The sequence below is a fragment of the Tupaia chinensis genome, unplaced genomic scaffold, assembly GCF_000334495.1.
Source record: "Tupaia chinensis unplaced genomic scaffold, TupChi_1.0 Scaffold139072_1, whole genome shotgun sequence".
Taxonomy (NCBI): Eukaryota; Metazoa; Chordata; class Mammalia; order Scandentia; family Tupaiidae; genus Tupaia; species Tupaia belangeri.
The window spans coordinates 1,475,361-1,497,687 of NW_006198962.1; the positions used below are offsets into that span (position 1 = coordinate 1,475,361).

Below are 22,327 nucleotides of genomic sequence, written 5' to 3' on the forward strand. Positions count from 1 at the left end.
GGTGGGGAGGGAGGCCTCCGCCCCCGGCCGGGCTTGGCGGGGCTGGCGGCGGACTCGGGTCCGGGCCGCGGGCTCCCGTGTCCCCCGGGCCGCCGTCCTCCTCCTTCTCTTCGCTTTCCTTGCGCGGGCGCCCCCTTCAGGTGAGGGTCGGCGCCGTCCGGCTGGCGGCCTCGGCCTCGGCACCGCGGCTCCCTCCCGAGGATGGTCTTCTCCCGGGTCACGTGCACCCATGTATATAAAGAAACACTGGCCTCTCCCGTACCCGAGAGGAGGTTTATTTTTTTTATAGAAATTGTAGTAAGACGCTCTACATTTGCAAAGCGGGGCGAGGGGTGGGGGGATTACTCATGTATAGAAGAGGTCCCTAAAACACTTGCAGTTGAAGTTGAAAAATTAGACGCGGCTGGTCAATAAACTAATACAACTCCTGGGTCGTTGCCTGCTTTGTATCTCAGCGTGTGAACTCCGTAATGTGTTGCTCTTGCTCTTTCAGACTTTAAAAAGGAGCGGGCACCTGCTGCTTTGAAATAATCCGTGAGGGTGGCGCTCCATCTATAGGTCTTGGCTATAAAATGCAGGAAAGACTGGGATTTTTAAGTTTCGACATTTGAAATATATTCAGTCTTCTTCACTGTTTTAAAAATGCATCCAAGATAGTCATGAACACACAATGGAGGAAAAAAGTGAGCGTGTAACAGAACTGCTATTTAACTATTTGGTTCCATTATATTTTGTTCAAATTCTCAAGTTGTTAAATATAATTTCTCTCCCAGAATTCATAAATAAAAAGCACAATATAAATTTGTTAAATGCTAAAAATTGTTTAATAAAGAAGAATTTAAAAAGAAATTCTCAAACGTAGAAAGATTGTGGAGCAAGCCATGGCTTAGGGAGGAGAAAAGAAAGAAATAGAATTATTGAAGATAACAAAGTGTCTAAAGTCCAGGCATCGGGAATCCCAAGATAATTCTTTTTTAGTAGGAGATTAGCGCAGAGTCTTTAATTTTCCTATAGGGGAAGATACTTCTTGAATGATTCATGTCCATGTGCTGGGTAGGAAGGTATGTGTTTTCATTTTAAATTTTGCCAGGCCATTCTTTTGATCCATTAACAAGATGAGAGCTATGAGGGGCAAAGAAATAAGAGTAAGGAAAGGTCTGATATTTACATAGTAGTTTACAGTTTAGAGTAGGCCCTTTAATTACTCATTCTGCCAGACTGATAATAATATCTGGTCCCTTATTGTAGGTGAGAAAACTGAAGGTCCTAGAGTGTAAAGTAACTCCTAAAACTAGTTAAGTGGCAGAATTAGGATTTAAATCCGGGTCTTCTGTCTTTGAATATCATACTCTTTTTCTTTGCACTTTATTCTTTCTCTGTTCAGTGTTATTTGGAGCAGCCAGCAGGTGGTGTAGTGGTTAAGGCACTGGATTCCCACATGGTTGATGGTGGTTTGAGTCCCAGACCTGGCAGTTTGGGATTCTCACCAGGGACGTGAGCCCAAAATCCTGAGAGGAGAATGGAGGAGAAGGGTTTGTAGTGTGGCCATCCCTCTGGGGGGATGTGTGAGAAATGATCCTCCCCCCCCCCATCTCTCTAGCAAGTGCATACTCCCTTTGTCAAAAATCTGAAAAAGAAAAAAAATATGTATTTGTATATATAGTTCCTCCCTCCACACACTTCTTCACATTCTTGTTTCCATCACATTTGCTCATTCAACAATAACTGAAGAATATCAGAATATATTTTACAATTTCTATTTAACATTTATTATATGTAAGACATATAAAGCTTTGTATTGATTCTTGATATATAGATTTAAACACTGATTCTATTATGAATGGAGAGTACAATCAGATAAGGAAAATGATAATTGTATAGAAAGAACTTACATATAACGCAAATGTAGAAGGAATGCTATTAGAGAGGTGCTTGTCATGTACTATGGCAGGTGAGAAATAATAAGGCCAAATAGGTTTGAATGAGGAGGGACTTATGATTTAGGTCATGAATTGTGGATAATTTAAATTTTTGAAAAGGAGAGTATTCTAAGTGCACAGAGAAAAAGAAGTAAAGTATAATCGAAGTAGGTAGATTGACTACTTTAGCACATGTGAAGGGGAGATACCAGATGTAAGAGGAGATTGATTTATGGCTTTCTCCTGTTCCAAGATCATGTATACTTTGATACTGTACTATTTTAATATCTTGGGCTGTCCAATGATGCAATTAACTGATCATTTCTTTTTGTTTTTTGATAGTTGGATATTTGGTTCGATTACCAAGGGGTTTTCGCTTGACTCAAGACTCGGTGAAAATAATTGGATCATCAGGTTTTCCAGGTATTCATAAACAGATACTCAATAATTTTTTTTTAAAGTGCATTAGAGAGCAGGTGCATTTGTGGGAGAGAGCAAGGAAAATGAGAAAGCATCCTCCCCCTCCCCCCCAATAGGAATGGTCATGCTGCAATCCCTTTTCTATTTCTCTTTCTGATATTTTGGGCATGCTTGCACACTTTCCCAGCTTGTTTTTCAAGCCACTGGGTCTGGGATTTGAACCGTGTACATTTAGCCATGAGGGATTGAACTTTCTTATCGCCATGCCCCTGGCTGGCCCTAAATTATATTTAGTAATTTTAAGAAAGTTATTAGTGTTTTAATTTTATCAGTCTTGTCCAAATAGCTAATATTTTCCAATTATCCATATCTCTTAAGGCCCTTTTCCTTCTACAAAAATGGATTAAAGGTTGTTTCCATGTGGTTAGATTCATCCAGGTCTAACTATGTATGATATAATTGCTTAATTGTACAAAGAATAATTGTTTTTCAGAGTTATCTAAAGACAATACTGTTAAGATTTAGAGTATTTGTGCATCTTATTATGTGATAATTATCTATAATGTTAAACACATGCAATTCAAATATGCTAAACATTTCTCCAGATAAGATCTATATATTACAGAGATTTGGATTTAAGATTTTGCAGTTGTTTTGTCTTCCACATGAGGCATAACAACCAACTGCAACCATTTTAGCCAATTTTTTTTGAGGTAAATTCACATGCCATAAAATTCATACTATAAAGTGTATAATTCATCTGTTTTTAATGTATTGACAAGGTTGGGCAATCTTTAAAACTATCTGATTTCACACTTTTATTACCTAAAAAACAATATATCCATTAAGCAAAAAGTCTCTAACCCTGAAACCACTAATCTACTTTCTATCTGTATTGATTTGCCTATTTTGTATGTTCATATAAGTGAAATTATACATTATGTGGCCATTTGTTTTTGTCTTTCACTTAGTATAACCATTTTGTGGTTCATTCATGTTATAGAATGTACAAATAGTTCAGCACTTTTTTTATAGATGAATAATATTAAATTGTACATGAACATATGTTTTCACCTATCTTGGGTATATGCCAAGGATTATTACATGTGATAACTCTATATGTTTAACATTTTGAGACATTATTTAAAGAACTTGAACTATTTTACTATCATACCAGCAATTTATAAGGGTTCAGATTTCAACATCTGCACCAGTACTTGTTATGGTTCATCTTTTTGGATAGTCACCATCCTGCTGCATGTGAAGTGATATCTCCTTGTGGTTTTTGGTTTGCATTTTGTAATGTACCTCTTCTCATGGTTTTATGACCACGTGGATATCTCTTTTACAGAAAAGCCTATTGTCATCCTTTGCCCATTTTAAAATTGGGTTATTCTTCTGTTATTATATTTTAGAGTTCTTATATATTCTGGGAATTAGATTATTATCAGATATATGATTTGCAAGGATTTTCTCCCATTCTGTGGATTATGTTTTCAGTTTCTCAATGTGTCTTTTGAAGTACATATGTTTTAAACTTTGAAGAAGTCTCATTTCTATTTTTTCTTTGCTACTGGTGATTCAGATGTAGTATTTAAGAAAGTATTGTATAATTAATTGTCACAACATTTTACTCCTATTTTTAAAATAAGAATTTTACAGTATTTCCTCATACATTTAGGCCTTTGATCCAGTTTGAGTTAATTTCTACATGTGCTACAAAGTAAAGGTAACACTCTATCATATGAGTAGCCAGTTTTAGTACTATTTGTTGAAGAGACTGTTCTTTCTCTATTCAACTGAAAGGCAGTTGGCTGCAAATGGATAGGTTTTCTTGTTTTTGTCTCTATCCTTATGCTAGTATATTGCTTACTGTCTTGATTATTGCTCCTGTATAGTAAATTTTGAAAGGATTAACTGTGAGTCCTTCAAATTTGTTCTTTTCAAAATTGTTTTGGCTCCTCTGGGTCCTTTGCAATTCTATATTAAGCCTAAATTTAACTTGTCAATTTTGCAAAGAGGACTACTGAGATTTTAATAGGGACCACCTTAAATCCATAGATATTTTAAGAGGTATTGCCATCTTAACAAAATTAAATCTTCCATGAACTCAGTATTCTCAAACCTTGCTGCTGCTTTTTTGACTGTTTATTTAATATTCTAAATATTTTGTTTTCATTTTATCCATTTTTGTAGCATCTTAATCAGGAGTAGATTTCATGTCAATAAATCGCTTCACTCATCCGAAAGAAGCAACTCAAGTTTTATCATGAGATTGTAGCAGTTCAGTTACATCTTCACGCTGGGCGTGTATGCATGCATGCCCAAAATCTTAAGAGGAGAATGGAAGAGAAGGGACTGCAGTATGGCCACCCTCCCCAAGAGGGTGATTTCTCACTTTCCCTCTCTCTGCCTCCTCTTGGTGAGCACACACACACTCTAGGGGAAAAACCTGGAAAAAAAATAAGTTGAAATTACTCATGCCAACTCCATGGCCTGGTGGTTAAGGCAGCTGGATCTCACATGTTTAACTGCCTGGTTCAAGTGCCAGCTCTGGTGGCTTGAAAATCACTACAGGTATGTGTTTGTGCATACCTAAAATTCTGAGTGGAGAAGTAGAAGAGAAAGAGTTGCGCTGTGAGCACATCCTACTGGGGAGTCCTTTTCCTTTCTTGCTCTTTTCTCTCTGGTGAGTGCACATACTCTGTGTCAGATTGAAAAAAAAAAAAATAGGCGAGGGCCAGCCTGTCACCTGGTGGTTGAGGTACCTGGACTTCACATGGCCAACTGCATAGTTCTAGTCCTGAACCCAGTAGCTTGTGAAACACATTGAACACATGTGCATGCATCCAAAAATCCTGAAAAGAAGGAGAGATGGAGGAGAAGGGACTGCAGTGTGACCATGCCCCATGGAGGTACTTTCTTGCTTGCTTTCTCTCTCTCTTTCTCTCTTTCCGGTGAATTCATGTGCAAATTAAACAAACAAAAAAAAAGTGAAGATTTTAGCTTGATCTGTGGAAATTAAATAACATGATTTACCTAATTAGGAAAATACTGAAGAAATTTTTTAAAAATTGAAAAAACTAATTGAATACAAATGAAAATGATACTACAACATATTAAAAGTCATGGGATATAGTGAAGTCAATACTAAAAGAAAAATTTGTAGCAATAATTGGGCACACCAGAAAAAAACAGAGTGATGACATATAAACAACCTATCAGTACTTCTCAAAGAGCTGGAATCTACAGCTAGTCTGATGGAAATTCTGTTACATATAACTTCATACTTTTCTCTTACTGCTTTTAAAATTCTCTTCTTGTCTTTGGACATATTAATTATAATATGTCTCAATGAGGACCTCTTTGGTTTGAATCTGTGTAGAGATCTTTAAACATCTTCCATCTGGATGTCTGTATTGCTTCCTACACTTGGGGAGTTTTCAGCTCTTATTTTCTTCTTCTTTTTTTTCTTTGAGTATTTATTGTAATTTATGATTTACCTATAATCACTATACACCTTTGTAAGGCATAGTATGGTTTTTAAAAGTACGTATATCATATGTAATAAATCGAAGATATATACATATTCACCACTTTCAACATTTAGCATTACATTATTTGTACACATTCAAAATTTACTAGTTATTTTGAAAGTGTATACTGATTTAGCAATGATGTTCTTTACTGTGAAATACAGGTCTAAAGAAAAACAAGGTGGATAAGAATCATAAGACAGAAAATTTCATAAATTAATGAGGATAAGTGTTTGAAACAAAGATAATCTTAACATGGCCAGTGTAAGAAGAATTTGTAATTTCCGTGTAGAGGATTGTGGGAGATAAGAGTTTATAATCTGTAAAGATATGTGGTATTGATCATTGGTCTAGTTAGAGTTATGTGAAATTGTATGTAACAATAGTTCATTAAGAAGAAATAAAGAAAACTTTTACTCACTGAATTCTTGTAAGACCATAGTATTCTACTGTGCATTAAAAAAAATCCTCAAAAGAGCAAAACTGAAGACAATTGGAAAGAGACGTTTAAAAGAGAAGACATAGTAAAATCAGTGGTTTGGTGATTTACAGGCTTTACAAAGTTCTTGATTTTATTTTATGCATGTTTGAATTCATTCCAAAGACTAAGCTACTTGTAACATTTTGGATTTTTCTTCTGTTATCTAGTTTTACACACTCAGTAACAGTTTAAGAGGTTTTTATTTATTTATTTATTTTTGCCTTAGGGAGAGAGAGACAGAAACAGTGAGCAGGAAAATGAGAAATCACCGCTTGGGGGAATGACCATGCCACAATCCCTTCTCCTTTCCTCCTGGGATCTGGAGTATGCACACACATGTACCTGCTGTAATTTTCAAGCCACCGGGTCCAGGACTCAAACTGCAGTTGGCTATGTGGGAATCCAGCAACTAACATCTACACTGTCTGCTAGTCTCACTGAGTAATAGTTTTAACAATATATTAATGTAATATGACATTTGTTTAAAAAACTGCCTATCAAGTAATTGGTGAATTTATAGTTAAACCTATTTGTATGTAAAATAGTCGAATCTGAGTTTTTAAGCTATTTAGTTGGGGCATTTAATCCTCACATTCAGTGTTATTTTCAATATGTGTGGACTTATTGCTGCCCTGTGGCTATACCCTTTCTTTTCTTTCTTTCTGTGTTTTTTGTTTTTTTTTTTTTTTTAACTGATTGTTTTGTGTTCTCTTCTATTTATTTCTCTTCGGTTTTCATTTTCCTGATATGGTATTCCCTTAAGTGTTTCCTGAAGCACTGGTTTAATTTTGGTGAATTGAGCATTGGTTTGTCTGAGAATGACTTCTCCTTCCCATTTGAAAGGTAATCTTGCCAGGTATAGTACTCTTGGTTGAATTTTATTTTCTTTCAGAGTTTCAAATATGTCTTCTCATTCTTTCTTTGCATGCATTGTTTTATTTGAGAGGTCCAATACTATTCTAATGGAGTAACCTTTGTATGTAACTTGGTGTTTCTTTGGCCATTTTTAGAATATAATCTTTGTCTTGATTTTTATACGTTTGGTTATGATTTGCCTTGGAGAGGATCTTCTTATGTTGTATCTATTTGATGTCCTTCATTTCCTATATTTGTATGTCTATATACCTCTCTTATTTTGGAAATTTTTCAGTTAATATATCATGAAAGAGATTTTCTATGCCTTTACCCGTCTCTTTGCCTTATGGAATACATATTATGTGGCTATTCAGCCATTTAATGTTGTCTGGGGTTTCCTGTATGTTGCTCTGATTTTTAGTGACTCTTCTTATTTATTTATTTATTTATTTATTTTGGTTACTTGCATTGGATTAGATCAGAGGTTTTGTTTTCAAGGTCAGAGCTTCTTTTTTCTGCCTGATCTAATCTGCTGTCCATACATTCCAGAAAGATTTTGATTTCCTGGATTATGTTTTTTATCTCTAGAAGTTGTTTGATTATTTTTCAATGAGTTCATCTTCTTACAGAGTTCTTCCTTCAAGTTGTTTAAAGATTTTCTTATCTCCTGGAATTGATTGTTTTCTATTGCATCTCATTGAGGTTTTTGTTTTTGCTTTTTTTTTTTTTTGAGAAGTTTTTGCTATAGGGCTCATGCCTTCGCCAGAAGGACAGAGACAGAAAGTGAGAAATCACTCCCCAGGGGGTTGGCCACACCACAGTCCCTTCTCCTCCATTCTCTTAAGCAAGCACACATGTCTGGTTTGAGTTTAAGCCACCGGGTCCGGGACTTAAACTGTGTTCGACTACATGGGAGTTGAGTGACATAGCCATTATGCCAAATGCTGGTCCCATCTTCTCATTGACTTTTATTACAATGAATATTCTCAGATTCTCAGGTTTTCTTGTTTTTTTTTTTTTTTTTTTGGTCTGACTTTTCTGTGTTCTCTTGTGTTTTATCTATTGTTGGTGAGGAGTTATTGTTCCTTTGAGGGTGATTTTTGCCTAAGTCTTGGGACTCTGATTTCTAGTTATCAGGTGATAACTTCCTGCTTTTATGGAGTGTCTTTCTGTAGCTATGTGCTCATGTGTTTCCCTGTAGTTTAAGTTAGCTCTGTGATAGTTTCCCTCCTCTGCTGTGGATGGGAGTGTGGAATCTACAGTGGGAGTGTTGGATTTAGATTTTCAGAGGGTACTTTCTCTTCTTTTGCTGCTGGGGGGATTGTGGTGAGACAATTTCTCCAAAATCTCATTGTTTTCAGGTATTTGGTTACTGTGTATCCAAATCTCTCTTCTCCCAATGTGGCTGGAGATTGAGTCAGATAGGTAGGATATTGGGTGGTAGTCCATTTCACGGCTGTGTGTTGCACGGGCCACAGGCTGGAGTAGTCCCTCTTCTGTCCTTACAGACTGGGTGGTTGTCCCTTATGATGAGCTAAGGCCTCTGCTTCCCAGTTGCTGCTTCTGTCTCTGGTATGGTAGTAACTAGGTGATGGTCCTTGAAGACCATAGCAGCTCCTCTTCCCTCACTGCAGGCTGGGCAGGGGCCCCTGCTGGTGAGCTAAGGCCAGGCAGCATCTGCTTCCCTGTCATTCCTGGATGGGTGCATGGCAAAACTGAGTCAAGCACACATAGGGCAGGGGAGGCAGGAGGATTTTTTTCAAATGATTTCTCTACATCTGTGGAGATAATTATGTTGACTTTACCTTTTAATATGGTTCATTACATTGATTATTTCAATTTTGAACTGCTGTTGTGCATTCTTGAGAAAATTCTCAGTTGATTAAGAATATAATCTTTTATTATGCTGCTGTATTTGGTTACTAGTATTTTCAGTATTTTATATGTCTATTTTCTTAAGGGAAATTAGCCCATAATTTTCTCATGATGTCTTTGATCTTGGTTTTAGGATAACACTGTCATTACAGAACAACTTGTTCTGAGTTTGTTCCTTTGTAATTTTTTTCAAAGAGTTTGTGTAGGCTTGTTATTTCTACTTCAGTTTTTTGGTATAATTCACCAATGAATTTATCTGGTGCCACACTTTTCTTTGTGGGAAGTTTATTTGAATACTAATTCAATCACTTCACAGTTTTAGGTCTATTTAGACTTTCTGTTTCATTATGGCTTCTCATGAAAAATAAGCTGTTAATTGAAAATTGCTTGCATAAGATGATTCACTTTGTTCTTGCTGCACATCAAGATTCTTTATGGATTTTGACAGTTTGATTATGATATATCTGGACATGGATCTCTTTGAGTTCATAATTGGAGTTAATTAACCTTCTTAGATATATGCATTTATATTTTGCTCATGGTTTTTCATTAAATTTGGGAAGTTTTGCCATTATTTTATCAAACATTCTTTTTTCCCCTTTCTCTTCACTGTTCCTCAGGCTTTCAGTATGTATGTATATGTTGGTATGCTTATGGTTTCTCACATGTCTTTGAGTCATTTATTTTTGTTTTTCTGTTTTATTTGTTTATTTATTTCTCAGACTGGATAATCCCAAATTGACTTTTTTCAAGTTTGTGGATTGTTTTGCTTGCTTAATTTGCTGTTGATTCCTTCTAGTGAATTTTCATTTCAATTATCATGCTTCTTTTTAATGTGAAGACACAATCTTCTTATGTTATACTCTTCCTGTCTCAGCCTCCTGAGTAGGTAGTACTGCAGGCATGTATTTCTGCTGTACTTTGCTTTTTAGGTGGGAATCTAACCTGAGCCTCCCGTGTGACCTCGGTTTGCCAAGTAGAAGCATCAGCCAGTATGTACTACTGGGACTGGGCCTGTTATTGTACAATACTTCTTTTGTTTCTCCCAATTTGATAATTTCTTATTTACATCTAGTTGTACGTTTTTATGTTGTACAATATTGTTTTTCAAAGCATGCAAACAATATGTTATAATCAAATCAAGGATATTGCCATATACATTGTTTTCAACAAAGAACCTTACCTTCTTATCTCTGTTAAATTCTTTTCCTGAGTCCTTTCCATGTACCCCCCAACATCCATCTCACTCCCATGTAGTCTCTGGCTTCTACACTTATTCTTTCTTCTATTATGTCTTTGAATCTTTCAACTTCTTCTATAAAGTGACGTTTGGTGTATATTGAGTGGGTTTACACAGTTTTGGCTTTTATAGTCTGGCTTTTTTCACCTACTGATCTTGTTTGATGAAAGGAATACACAACACTATCATGGTGGAGAAGGACTCTGTGGTAAAATTTTCCCAAGCATTTTTTTCTGCTTAAGTTTTAGCTAACTCTCTCAAAACCCCCATTTTAAGATGCTTTTGTTATTTGCCCTTCCAGAAGGTTGAAAAGCAAAATGTGTTAAGTATCTCCCAAAGCTGTTACTATGACCTTTGCTCTTGAGCTATCTGCTTTTGATTTATGTGAATCACTTCTTTCTCTTGGTAGCTATTGCCTTGTGCTTTGTCTTTAGGATTGTACTGGTGAAACCATGTGTCATTTCCTGTTATAATTCTTGGAAGATGCTTCAGGATCTTGATCCCACTTAAAATTTCCTGGGCTGGCCTCATGGCACAGTGGTTAGGTAAGTGTGGCACAGAGGAAACCAGATTTCACATGGTCAGCCAGGGTGTGAGTCTCAGCCCTGGCCTCTTGAAAAACACTCTGGCTCATGCACCCAGGATCTGATGGGATGAGGAATTGAAGGAAGAAGGATTGTGACATAACTGGGCTTTGTTGGGATGTGCTTTCTCTCTCTCTTTCCTGCACATGTGGGTGTACAGTACTTCTTAATACAAAGTTTCTCTTTGGTTCTTCTTAAAAATTTCTATAACAATTGATATTTGCTGTTTGGAGAGAGAACATTCTCATACTTTCCTTTAATACGTGAAACATGGATTTCTTTGACCACAGGAAACTATCTAATACAAAAATCTTTGTTCAGTAAGTCCAACATTTGGTATTTCTTGGGTTCAGTTTCGATTGAATGCTTCTTTTGTTCACACACATGGCCATACTTTCTTGGCTTTCTGCATGTGTAGTATCTTTAGTCGAAAACTGGACATTTGTTTTAATATTATAACAGCAACTTTGGGAATAAGATTTTTTCATCTTTCCAGGGTATGATGTTGTACTTTGCTCTGATATAGTTTGTTTAGTGACTTTTTAGAACTAGTTCTATATATTTTATGTGTGTGTGTATGATTTTTTTAAATTTTATTTTGCTGCTAGATGATTCATGTATGAGTGTGTGTGTGTGTGTGTGTGTGTGTGTGTGTGTGTGTGAGAGAGAGAGAGAGAGAGAGAGAGAGAGAGACTCCTCCATTCATGGGACATGGACATGCCACAAACCTTTTTTCCTTCATTTCTTCATCCTGTCAGAAACTTGGGCAAGTGTTCTTATGCTCATCATGCTTTTTTAAGTCATTAGGGCAGGAATTTGAACTTCAGTTGGCATTGTGGAGTCCTTCTGCACTGCTCAACTGAAAGTTATGGGGCCCACTTGATATTATGTATTCTTTATCAGGTGTAGCCACTGAAGTCGCTACTCAGCTTAGTCTAGCTAATAATTGGACTGAGATGTCATTAAACATCTGGATCCAGTTAGTATCCTCCTTAAAGGATATGCATGTTGTAGCATGCCTTTACTTTTCTTTTTCTTTTCTTTCCTTTCCTTTTCTTTTTTATTTTTTCTTTTCTTTTCTTCTTTCCTTTTTTTTCCTTTCTTTTCTTTTCTCTTCTTTTTTTTTTTTTAAGAATTACTTATTTGTGGGTTGAGTCCTGGATTTGGTGGCTTTCTTTCTCACTTTCTCTCTCTCTCTCTCTCTCTCTCTCTGTTTCTGGCTAATGTCTATATCAAATTAAAAAATAATAATGATGATGATAAATAAAATTAAGGAAATATTCTTTAAAAAACTTTTTGAAAAGTTAAAAATAAATAAAAAAGATTTATTTATTAATTCAATTCCATTTGTTATTATTTTCAGAGATTTTGCAGTAGGGTGCATGCACTTGTCAGAGACACAGGGAGAGACAGAGATTCTCTTCTTGGAATTTTGGGCAAGCACACACATGTGCCCCACATGAGTTTCAAGCCATCATGTCCAGGACATGAACTATGGTCAGCAATCTGGGAGTCCAGCACCACAACCACTACGCCACGTGCTGGCCTCTGTTGTTATTATTTTTAACTTGATCAGAGAGAGAGAGAGAGAGAGAGAGAGATGGAAAGTGAGAAAGTGAGCTGCCAAGTCCAAGACTTAGAGAAAACTGCTTATCATTCACTGTATGCTGTACAGAACCTCAATTTTAGGCAGATATGAGAACTTAATACTTCTTGCTCCTTACTGAGCATGCAACACAGTCCTGGGCAAGCCCTTAGTATGCATTTGGCCTTATGTTTGCCCAGAACTGTTCTAAGTTCCTGTAGATATGCAATCTTTTCCTCATAAGCTTTTTGATAGCTTATTGTTCCCGTAACAGTTGTCCACTTTATCAGGGAGTCATATGGTTAAATGATGGCCTTTAATTGATTTTGATAAATAACCCTGGAGAAACTCCAGGCCAGGCCAAGTAAAGAGTCTTGTGAATGAAATCTTCTCCCAAACTACCAGATGATCAAATAAAGAGAGGTCTCTGGGAAGAAGGCTTTCAAAGCATTCTGGTCCTACCCACCTCCATAGTGACTGTCAGGCTTCTGGTTTTCACTGGGATGACAGACTGTTGGTTTTCAGGGCTACTGTACATCCAGGAAGGAGGATTGGATAGGTCAAGTTTAAATGCTACAAGTTCCTGCTCTTATTCCATGTATTATTTTCCTAGGGAAGCCGTAATGAATACCAGATCAGTGTGGTTTAGTCAACATACCTGCATTGCCTTAAAATTCTGGAGGTTAGAAGTTAACAATCAAGGTGTTAATTGGGTTAGTTCCGGGATCAACAGATAGAATAGTTATGTTGCTGGACTCCCACGTAGTTGACTGCGGTTCAAGTCCAAGACCTGGCAGCTTAAAACTCACGCCGGAGGACGTGTGTGTGTGTGTGTGTGTGTGCCCAAGATCCTGGGAGGAGAATGAAGGAGAAGGGATTGCAACATGGCTATTCCCCCTGTGGTGATTTCTAGTTTTCTGTCTCTCCAGCAAGCACACACACCCTACAGTAAAAAATTCTCAAATAAATAAATAATAGTTGTAGTGAAATATAAATTTCTAAAATGGACTTGATTAATTTACATAGTAGATTACTAACCAATTAAATTCATTTCATTAGAAGTCATAATTTGTTTTCCTATTCTCTCCCCTGCCAAAAAAAGGCTAGAAAACAAGAAAAGTACCAGGCTATAAAGGAAAAAAGTTTCACAAATTCTTTCAGATAAAATTTATAGAAAAAAATTGCTTAATTCATTCATATGATTATTATAACCTTAGTTATATACTGTAGTAATCATAAATATTAATGAGTACTAAATAAATACTTAATGATAAATGCTTGATACTGAAATGTACAAAGGACAAAGTATAAGAAAATTACATACAGTTGCATTTATTAGCATAGTTGTAAGGATTGTGAGAAAACACTTGCAGCTTGAACAACCGTTAAGCATAAAAGCATGATTAACTTGATTTATTCCAGGAAGGCAGTGTATTAATGTCAGTCATTTCATTAAAATATTTAAGAAGAGGCCAACTTTAGTGGCACCATGGTAATGCAGTACTTCGCAGTGCTTCTCATGCCTCTGCACACTCTGGGGGCACGTATCCTGTGATTCTGGCTGGGTGAGGGTAGGGCGTGGATCGTGGCATGAAGATCTTATTGGGGTGCCTCTCTTTCTCTTTCCCCTCCCACTTTCACATGGAAGACAAATTAAATAAATAATATAAAGATTTAAGAAAAATAACAATCACCTCAATCAGCATAGAAAAAATAGTAAAATTCAATACCAATTTATTATAAAGTTATCAAAAATAGAGGATAATTATTTTTATTTTTTTAATGAGAGAGGGAGGGAGCATTGGGAGCATTGAGTAAGAGAGGGAAAGAAAGTTTTTTGACAGGATATGCTATATTGTGATCATTTTCTGCTCCAGCCCCTCTGCTAGCTAGGATCACAGGCAAGTTCCACCATCTTTTTAGGTTGGGCCAAACAGTTCAGTGCTCTAGCCAGATAGGTTGGTACTCAACCCAAGAAATGAGCGTTTTTAACCTGTGGAAAGAAGTATTCTGAAAGTACACTCAATGGACATGCTACTTTATGGCGAATTTTAGAGGCTGTCTCTTTAAAGTTTAATTCTCCAAAGCAATTTTTATTTTACTGAATCATAAAAACCTTTGTCATTGGTGAATCATAAAGGGTTGGCATGCAGTTTCTGAAGTGTTGCTGGAATCTTTTCTGTAAGTTTACTTATGAGTAAACTCAAAAAAGTGGAACATTTACTATGTTTACTCATTTATCAGGGTTATTTCATTTTAAAGCTAAATGAGATAAAATGCTTAATATTTAAAAATCAAAGCTTGTATTTGTCAACTTTTAATCACTTTTTTTTTTTTTTTTTAGAGATATTTGTTTTAGGGCACTTGCACTTGCTGGGAAGACAGAGATAGAGAAAAAGTAAATGAGGGATCATACCCTGGAGGGATGGCCACGCTGCAATTTTTTCTCCATTCTCTCAGGATTTGGGGCCTGCATGTGCACACACCTGGAGTGTATTTCAGGCTGCTGGGTCTGGAACTCGAATCATGGTGGGCCATGTAGGAGTCCAGCACCGTAACTAGGACATCATACCTGCTTGTCCCACACATTGTCATTTTTATTCAGTATGTTGTGCTATATCATTGTAATTAATACCTTATTCCTCTGAACAGTTTACTTACAAGCTCTGTTCAGGTTTGGTGTCTTTGTAAAACAGATATTTAGATATAAAACCATCTTAATACTTTATAATAGAAGTAATATTCTGAGACTAATAGGTTAATGTATGTGAGTGGTGAATAAAAATAATTAACACATTGTGTTCAAATTGAGGATACACATGTGCACAGTTATACACGCACACACATGAATACTCAACACACTCCTATACACATAAAAGATGCATTTTGTGTGTGTGTGTGTGTGTGTGTGTGTGTGTGTGTATTTTTAGCTTGCCAGAGAGTGCCTGCCCTCATCAGGGAGAAACAGATCAAGGAGGAACGTGAGAATACATCTCCCTCTCCCCTGGGACGTGGTCACACCATAGTCCTTTTTCAGTTCCTCTCTCCTTTTGGATTTTGGCCATGGGGTTGTATATTTCTGAAAGTTACATAAAATGTCTCAAAATTTAGTTCAAATCATAATGTAATAAGAGCAATAATCCAAATAAATAATGCTTGTCACATGGGCTGACCCTGTGGCCTAGGGGCTAAGGGAACTGGATCCCATAGGGCCTGGCCACTTGAAAAGCACAATGGGCACCTATGCATAAATAACCTGTATCCTGAGAAGATGAAGAAATGGAGGGAAAGGAATTGTGATCTAACCATGCCCTATTGGGCAGTGCTTTCTCTTTTATCCTCTCTCTTTCTGTGATCAATGCGTATGCGCTCTGCCAAATAATAAATAAATAAATGAATAGCTCATAATGCAAACTATAAAACATAAGACATTACAGAAAAAAGTAATAACATATTATTGGGACATTTTAATATTGTATTTTCAGTGAAAGTATATGTCATGCTCCATCAGAAGAGCCCACATATATTATGTGTGACGAGACGACTGCGAAACGCTGAACTCATAGACCCATCATTCCAATGGCATGGACCAAGAGGAAAAATTATTTCAGGTTGGCTTTTATTTCAGTTATCATAATTAAATAAGTATGTCTGAAATGTACACAGTACAAAAAGAATATTTTTCTCTCACATACATTTTTACATCTCTTTTTTATGGATTCCTTTTGGAGTTAGATCTAGCAATGTAGATGGTGTTAACATTTCTCCTAGCTCTTAATTTTATATGGAGACATATTAAAACATGAACCGTTTGTACAATTCTCAAGGCATCTGTATTCCAAAAAATTACTTTCTTTAACATAGAAATTATTGTTTGTGTAGCTAATTGACTAATTTGATTGGCATTTTCTGAATTCAATGTTTTATTATTTTGAAATGCATTTCTTTCATTTAAAATTTTTAATTTGATAAAAGCTGTATTTTTACAGTAAAGATTGAAGCACATAATATTTTTTGTATACCCCCAGAGCAAGTTTTTCATTATTACTGTACTTGCCATGTCTTCCTTTCTTTTTAAACCCTTATTGATATTTTGAGCTCTTGCAAATAATTGATATTTTGTGCTTGTGAATAAAAACGTACAGCTTTATTTATTATCTTGGATGAAAGAAAAGTAGGTTAATACCAAGATTTTATAGGGAAGTATTCACAGGAGATAATTATTTTGTAATATGTTTTAATTCGTATTTTGTGTAGATGAGGTATCTCAGTTGCACATTTGTAGACTATTTATGTTGATTCTACAATTGCTTAATCTGTAAGGAGCTCATCTACTCTTTAGATCAGGCTGTGATTCTTTAAAGTCCCATTCATCATTCATTAGTGGATGACTGGCTGATGCCTCATGCTAGATTTTGTGGGAGACAGCAAGATCAGATGTAGACCCTGCCTCACTATAGTAACGTAGTCAGAGCGATGTGCCCTGTGCCAGTACTGGAAATATAACCAGATTTTATTTTTATTGTTCTCTAATAACAGCATACAATGCAACACAAACATGTATTTTAAATGTATTTTACATTTAATATTAAAATTCTATAAATTGAAAATAAAAATATTTAAGTATTTAATTTTTCTATTGTTGCTTGTTGTTCCTTTGATTTAGAATTGAAATATGAAATTTTTTCTAATATGCCATGCCAGGTATTATTTACATTGCAAAGGACAGTAAAGAATTGAATTATCATTTAAGTAGGATCAATATTTTAGTTTACTCATTTTCTTAATGGAAAAATAGATATTTACAAATGTAATGATGTCCAGGTAAGGATGCAGTTGTAGTGATACAATAGTTTTTACATTTATAAAAACTACTCAGGGAATTCTGAAGTTCATGAAGAAATAGACTTTATGATAGAAATATATTCTAAATTTATATCACATTTTTCACTTTTATCCAGGATATAGAAATGAGAGTTTGCAAGGAATAATTGTTTATGTAAATTAATTTATTCTCCTGCAGTGTCTGAAGTAGAGCTTTACATATAGTAGAAACTCAAATATTATTGAACTAATTATTTGTGAAAATTTTATCACTAAGAACATTCATCTTTTGTCTTATTTTAGAGAAATATTTCAACTTAAAATTTATAAGCAATAATTCATTTACTTCAAATAGAAAAGGCAGACAACTATTTCCTGAGATAATATTTTTAATTCGAATGAATAGAAAAATTATTGACTAAGCAAATTTTAATGCCTAAGAATTTTTCTAATACAAAACTGCAGTTAGGAATTTTCAGAATAAAAACTTAAGTACTTCGTGGTTTATAGCTTTTGAGACACTCTAACATTCATTGTTCTTGTTATGTAGAACAATCCTGTGAGACAGGCTAGGAACTGGACTTCTGAAAATCCAAGTGGTCCCCAAAGGTTAGACAGTTTGTGAACGGGAAAGGTAGTTCTTTTTTTTTTTTTTTTTTTGGAGAGGTTTTTTTCTATAGGGCTCATGGGCTAGCCAGAAAGACAGAGAGAGACAGAAAGCAAGAAATCACCCCCCATGCAGATGGCCACGCCACAATCTCTTCTCTTCCATTTTCCTCTCAGGATCTTGGGCATGCATGCACACGCACCTGGTGTGAGTTTAAGTCACCGGGTCTGGGATTTAAACCACAGTCGACTACATGGGAGTCCAGCGACGTAGCCATTACACTAACTGCTGGTCCCAAGAAAGGTAGTTCTTAAACCCAGGTCTTAATGCCTCTACAACAGATTTACTTTCTATTTCACTACATACTTTGCTCCCAGTGTCACACTTAGGTAATGAAGCAAACTGAAGTGGAAAACAGAGCTTACATCCTTTCTAACTCTCTACATGGCTGTCTGTAATTGTATGACCTTGGCTTAGTTATGTGATCTACTCTTCTGTTTTTTTTTTTTTCCCTTCAGCAACCCTGAAAGTTATAACTCACTTTTGCTTATATCATGTGTAGTTATAAGAAATAAAATTTTTAGTGATTATATTCTGATAACCTTTGTTCTGGTTATACTGTTTGTTTCACTGACAGTTTGTGAGCCTACTGAGCCCATGATGCATCTTTAAAAATTGTATAATTATTCTATAGTGTGTGTGTATATATGTATTTATACCATGTATATACGTATATAGACACCATTTAAAGTGTAGGTATATATTTTGTATAGATGTGTATATATATATATAACATGTATTATACACATGTATATGCATATAAACAATATACATGTACGTTGTAATACATATATTTAATATAATATATGGTAGTATATATATGCATGGTATTCTTAGTAGTGTCCAGTTCAATGCAAAGGGAAGATTAGGAGCACATTATGTACGTGTTGTCTATCTCTTACCACTCAGGCAACCATACAATGATGAATTCTGGTGAGGGAGAGGCTGGCACTAAGCTCAGCCTGGCACCCCTGCCAGCTGGCTACAGAAGTAATGACTAGCTAAGCCTCTTTCAGTGGCTGTGTAGTTAAATTTAGATGGTTTTACTCTGCTTTGAAATGTTTGAGTATCTTATCTGTCTCAATGTAAGCAACTAATAACTGTATCTGATTTCTTTATTAGAAAACAACACTGCACAAGTAACATCCACAGGAAGCCTTATATTCCAGAACTTTGAGGAGACCATGAGTGGAGTTTATACGTGTTTCCTCGAGTATAAACCCACTGTGGAAGAAATTGTTAAAAATCTTCAACTAAAATATATTGTGTATGGTAAGAAGTGAATTAATTGTGGGTTTACCAGTTTTTAATGTTTTAAAATATATAAATATTTTAACATGTTTGTACTATAGAGATTTTGTTATTTTTAATGTCTTCTAGTTAAAAATACTGCTTACTATATTTTTCAGAGTACTTTGTGAAGGGTTAGTAGTGAGGATGCAAAATGATTAAGAGGGCAAAGTCTTTCTTCAGGGTAATGTTGACATATTCACAGATACATTTAAGTCTGTGAATGAAAACAGGGCATGTAGAAATCATATTTTCTGATTATCATGATGACATTCCAGTTGGTACTGGTTTTAACCTCTGAATATCATGAATGCTGTTATATGGCCATTCTCCAGACAAGTATACTCAGCATCATAGTAAATCCCATTAAAATTTTTTTTTTATTATTTTTTAGATTTTTACTAACTTATTTTATTTCAAGTTCTTTTATACATTCAATCATGTCATTTAGTTTGCAAAGTGAATATTACAATATGTTTACATTTCTCCCCAGTCCAGTTGATAATACTATAAGGTTATCTTCAACAGATAATACCCCATTTCTTTGTTCCGTTAATACCTTGCCTCTCGATTTTTCTCCTTAGTGTCCTTCCTTAGACTCTATTTGTTCACCCATGCTCTTCCTACACTGTATCTGGTATTCACAACCATTTATTGGGTTTCTATATCCTTTAGTCAATAGAGTACGGAAACTAAGTATATACTAAGTGGGGACATACAGTGTCTCTCCTTCATAGTCTGGCTTGCTTCACTCAGCAGTAAATCTTCCATATCCATCCACTTTCTGTCATAAGCCAGGGTTGTCTTTTTTTTTTTTTTTTTTTTTAAGGCTGAGTATGTTCCATAGAGTATATGTGCCACAGTTTTTCAATCCATTCATCTGTTTGTGGGCATTTGGGTTGGTTCCGTGTCTTAGCAATTGTGAATAATGCCGCAAGAAATATTGATATGCAAGTATTTTTCCAATTAAGAATTCTTCTGTCCTTTGGGTAGATATTAAGCAGTGGAATTGTGGGTTATGTGGAAGTTCTATTTGTAGATTTTTGAGGAATCTCCAAATTGTTCTCCACAGTGGCTAGACAAATTTACATTCCCACCAGCAGTGTAAGAGAGTTCCCCTTTCACCACACCCCTGCCAGCACGTATAGTTTTGTTTTTTTAATCTTAGTCATTCTGACTGGGGTTAGGTGATATCTCGCTGTTTTGATCTGCATTTCTCTTGCAATGAGGGATGTTGAGCATTTTTTCATATGCCTTTTGGCTATTTGTATGTCATCCTTAGAGAGTGTTTTTTTCAACTCATTCTCCCATCTTTTAATAGGGTTGATCTTTTTTTTTTTTTTTGAACAGCTGCTTGAGGTCCCTGTGTATTCTGGTTATCATTCCCTTATCTGATGCATAGTTTACAAAAATATTTTCCCAGTCCGAGGACTGTCAATTCGTACTAATTACTGTGTCTTTTGCCATGCAAAAACTTCTTAGTCTGATGTAATCCTACTTGTCTATTTGGAGATTATTGACTGTACTTTGGGGGTCTTCCTTAAGAAGTCTTTCTCTACCCCATGTCTCCCAGAGTTTCCCCAGTGTTCTCCAAGAGCAGTTTTATAGTTTGAGGTCATAGATTTAGATCTTTGATCCACCATGAGTTATTTTTTGTCAGTGATGACAGGTAGGGATTCAGATTCATCTTTCTGCAGGTGGATATCCAGTTTTCCCAGCACCATTTGCTGAAGAGGTTTTCTTTTTCCCACTGAATGGACTGGTACCCTTTGTCAAAAATCAGTTGGCTTTATGTTTGGGAGATTATTTCTAGGGACTCAGTTCTGTTCCATTGGTTCACCTATCTGTTTTTGTGCCAGTACCTTTTTTTGTTTGTTTGTTTACCCCAGTTTTGTAGTATATTTTTGGATCAGGGAGTGAGATACCTCTTCTCATTGCTTTGGCAATATGAGGTCTTTTATGATTCCAGACAAATTTTATGATTGTCTTTTCTAAATCTGTGAAGAATGTGACTGGTACTTTGATTGAGATGGCATTAAATATGTAAATTAATTTGGGAAAAATTGCCATTTTGATTATATTAATTCTTCCAATCCAGGAACATGGGATGTCCTTCCACTTTTTTGTGTCATTTTCAATTTCTTTTTTTAGCGTCTTGTAGTTTTCCTTGTGGAGGTCTTTAATCTCTTTGGTTAGATTTATTCCTAGGTATCTTATACTTTTTGGGGCTATGGTAAATGGAATTACTTTTTTCAGTTCTATCTCAGTCTGCCTGTTGTTCGTATATAGAAATGCTATAGATTTCTGTGTGTTGATTTTGTATCTTGCAACTTTACTGTATTTATGTATTATTTCCAGGAATTTTTTCATGGATACCATTGGGTCTTCTATGTATGCAATCATGTCATGTGCAAATAGAGTTTCACCTCTTCTTTTCCTATTTGAATGCCTTTTTTTTTTCTTTCTCTTTTCTGATTGCATTGATGAGGACTTTGAGTACTATATTGAAAAGGAGTGGAGAAAGTGAGCATCCTTGTCTTGTACCTGTTTTTAGTGGAAAAGCTTTCAGCTTTTCTCCATTCAGGGTGATGTTCACTATGGGTTTTTCATAGATAGCTTTTATTGTGTTAAGAAATGACACTTCTGTGCTGATATTGCTGAGAGTCTTGATCATGAAGGGATGTGGTATCTTATCAAATGATTTCTCTGCATCAGTCGATATGATCATATGGTTTTTATCTTTTTTCCTATGAATACAGTGTATTACACGTATGGTTTTGCATATGTTGAACCAACCTTGCATTCCTGGAATAAATCCTACCTGATCATGTTCTGTAATCTTTTTTATAAGTTATTGTATATGATTTGCTAGTATCTTGTTGAGAATCTTTGTATCTATATTCGTCAGAGATATTGGTCTACAGTTTTCCTTCCTTGTCCTGTCCTTATGTGTTTTAAGGATAAGGGTGATAGAGGCTTTATAGAGTGAATTAGGGAGGGAGTCACCCTTTTGGATCTTTAGAAATAACTTGAGCAGAATGGGGGTTAACT

General features: G+C 35.6%; 1 protein-coding gene across 1 annotated transcript in view; it reads left to right on the forward strand.

Annotated features, from left to right (window-relative positions):
• ZPBP (zona pellucida binding protein) overlaps positions 1-22,327 on the forward strand; it is a 90,240-nt gene that overhangs the window by 846 nt on the left and 67,067 nt on the right. The window contains exons 2-5 of the mRNA XM_027765628.1: positions 115-140; positions 2,262-2,342; positions 15,981-16,106; positions 19,109-19,258. Of these exons, the coding sequence (XP_027621429.1) occupies positions 115-140; positions 2,262-2,342; positions 15,981-16,106; positions 19,109-19,258 (383 nt within the window). The remainder of the gene's footprint in view (positions 1-114; positions 141-2,261; positions 2,343-15,980; positions 16,107-19,108; positions 19,259-22,327) is intronic.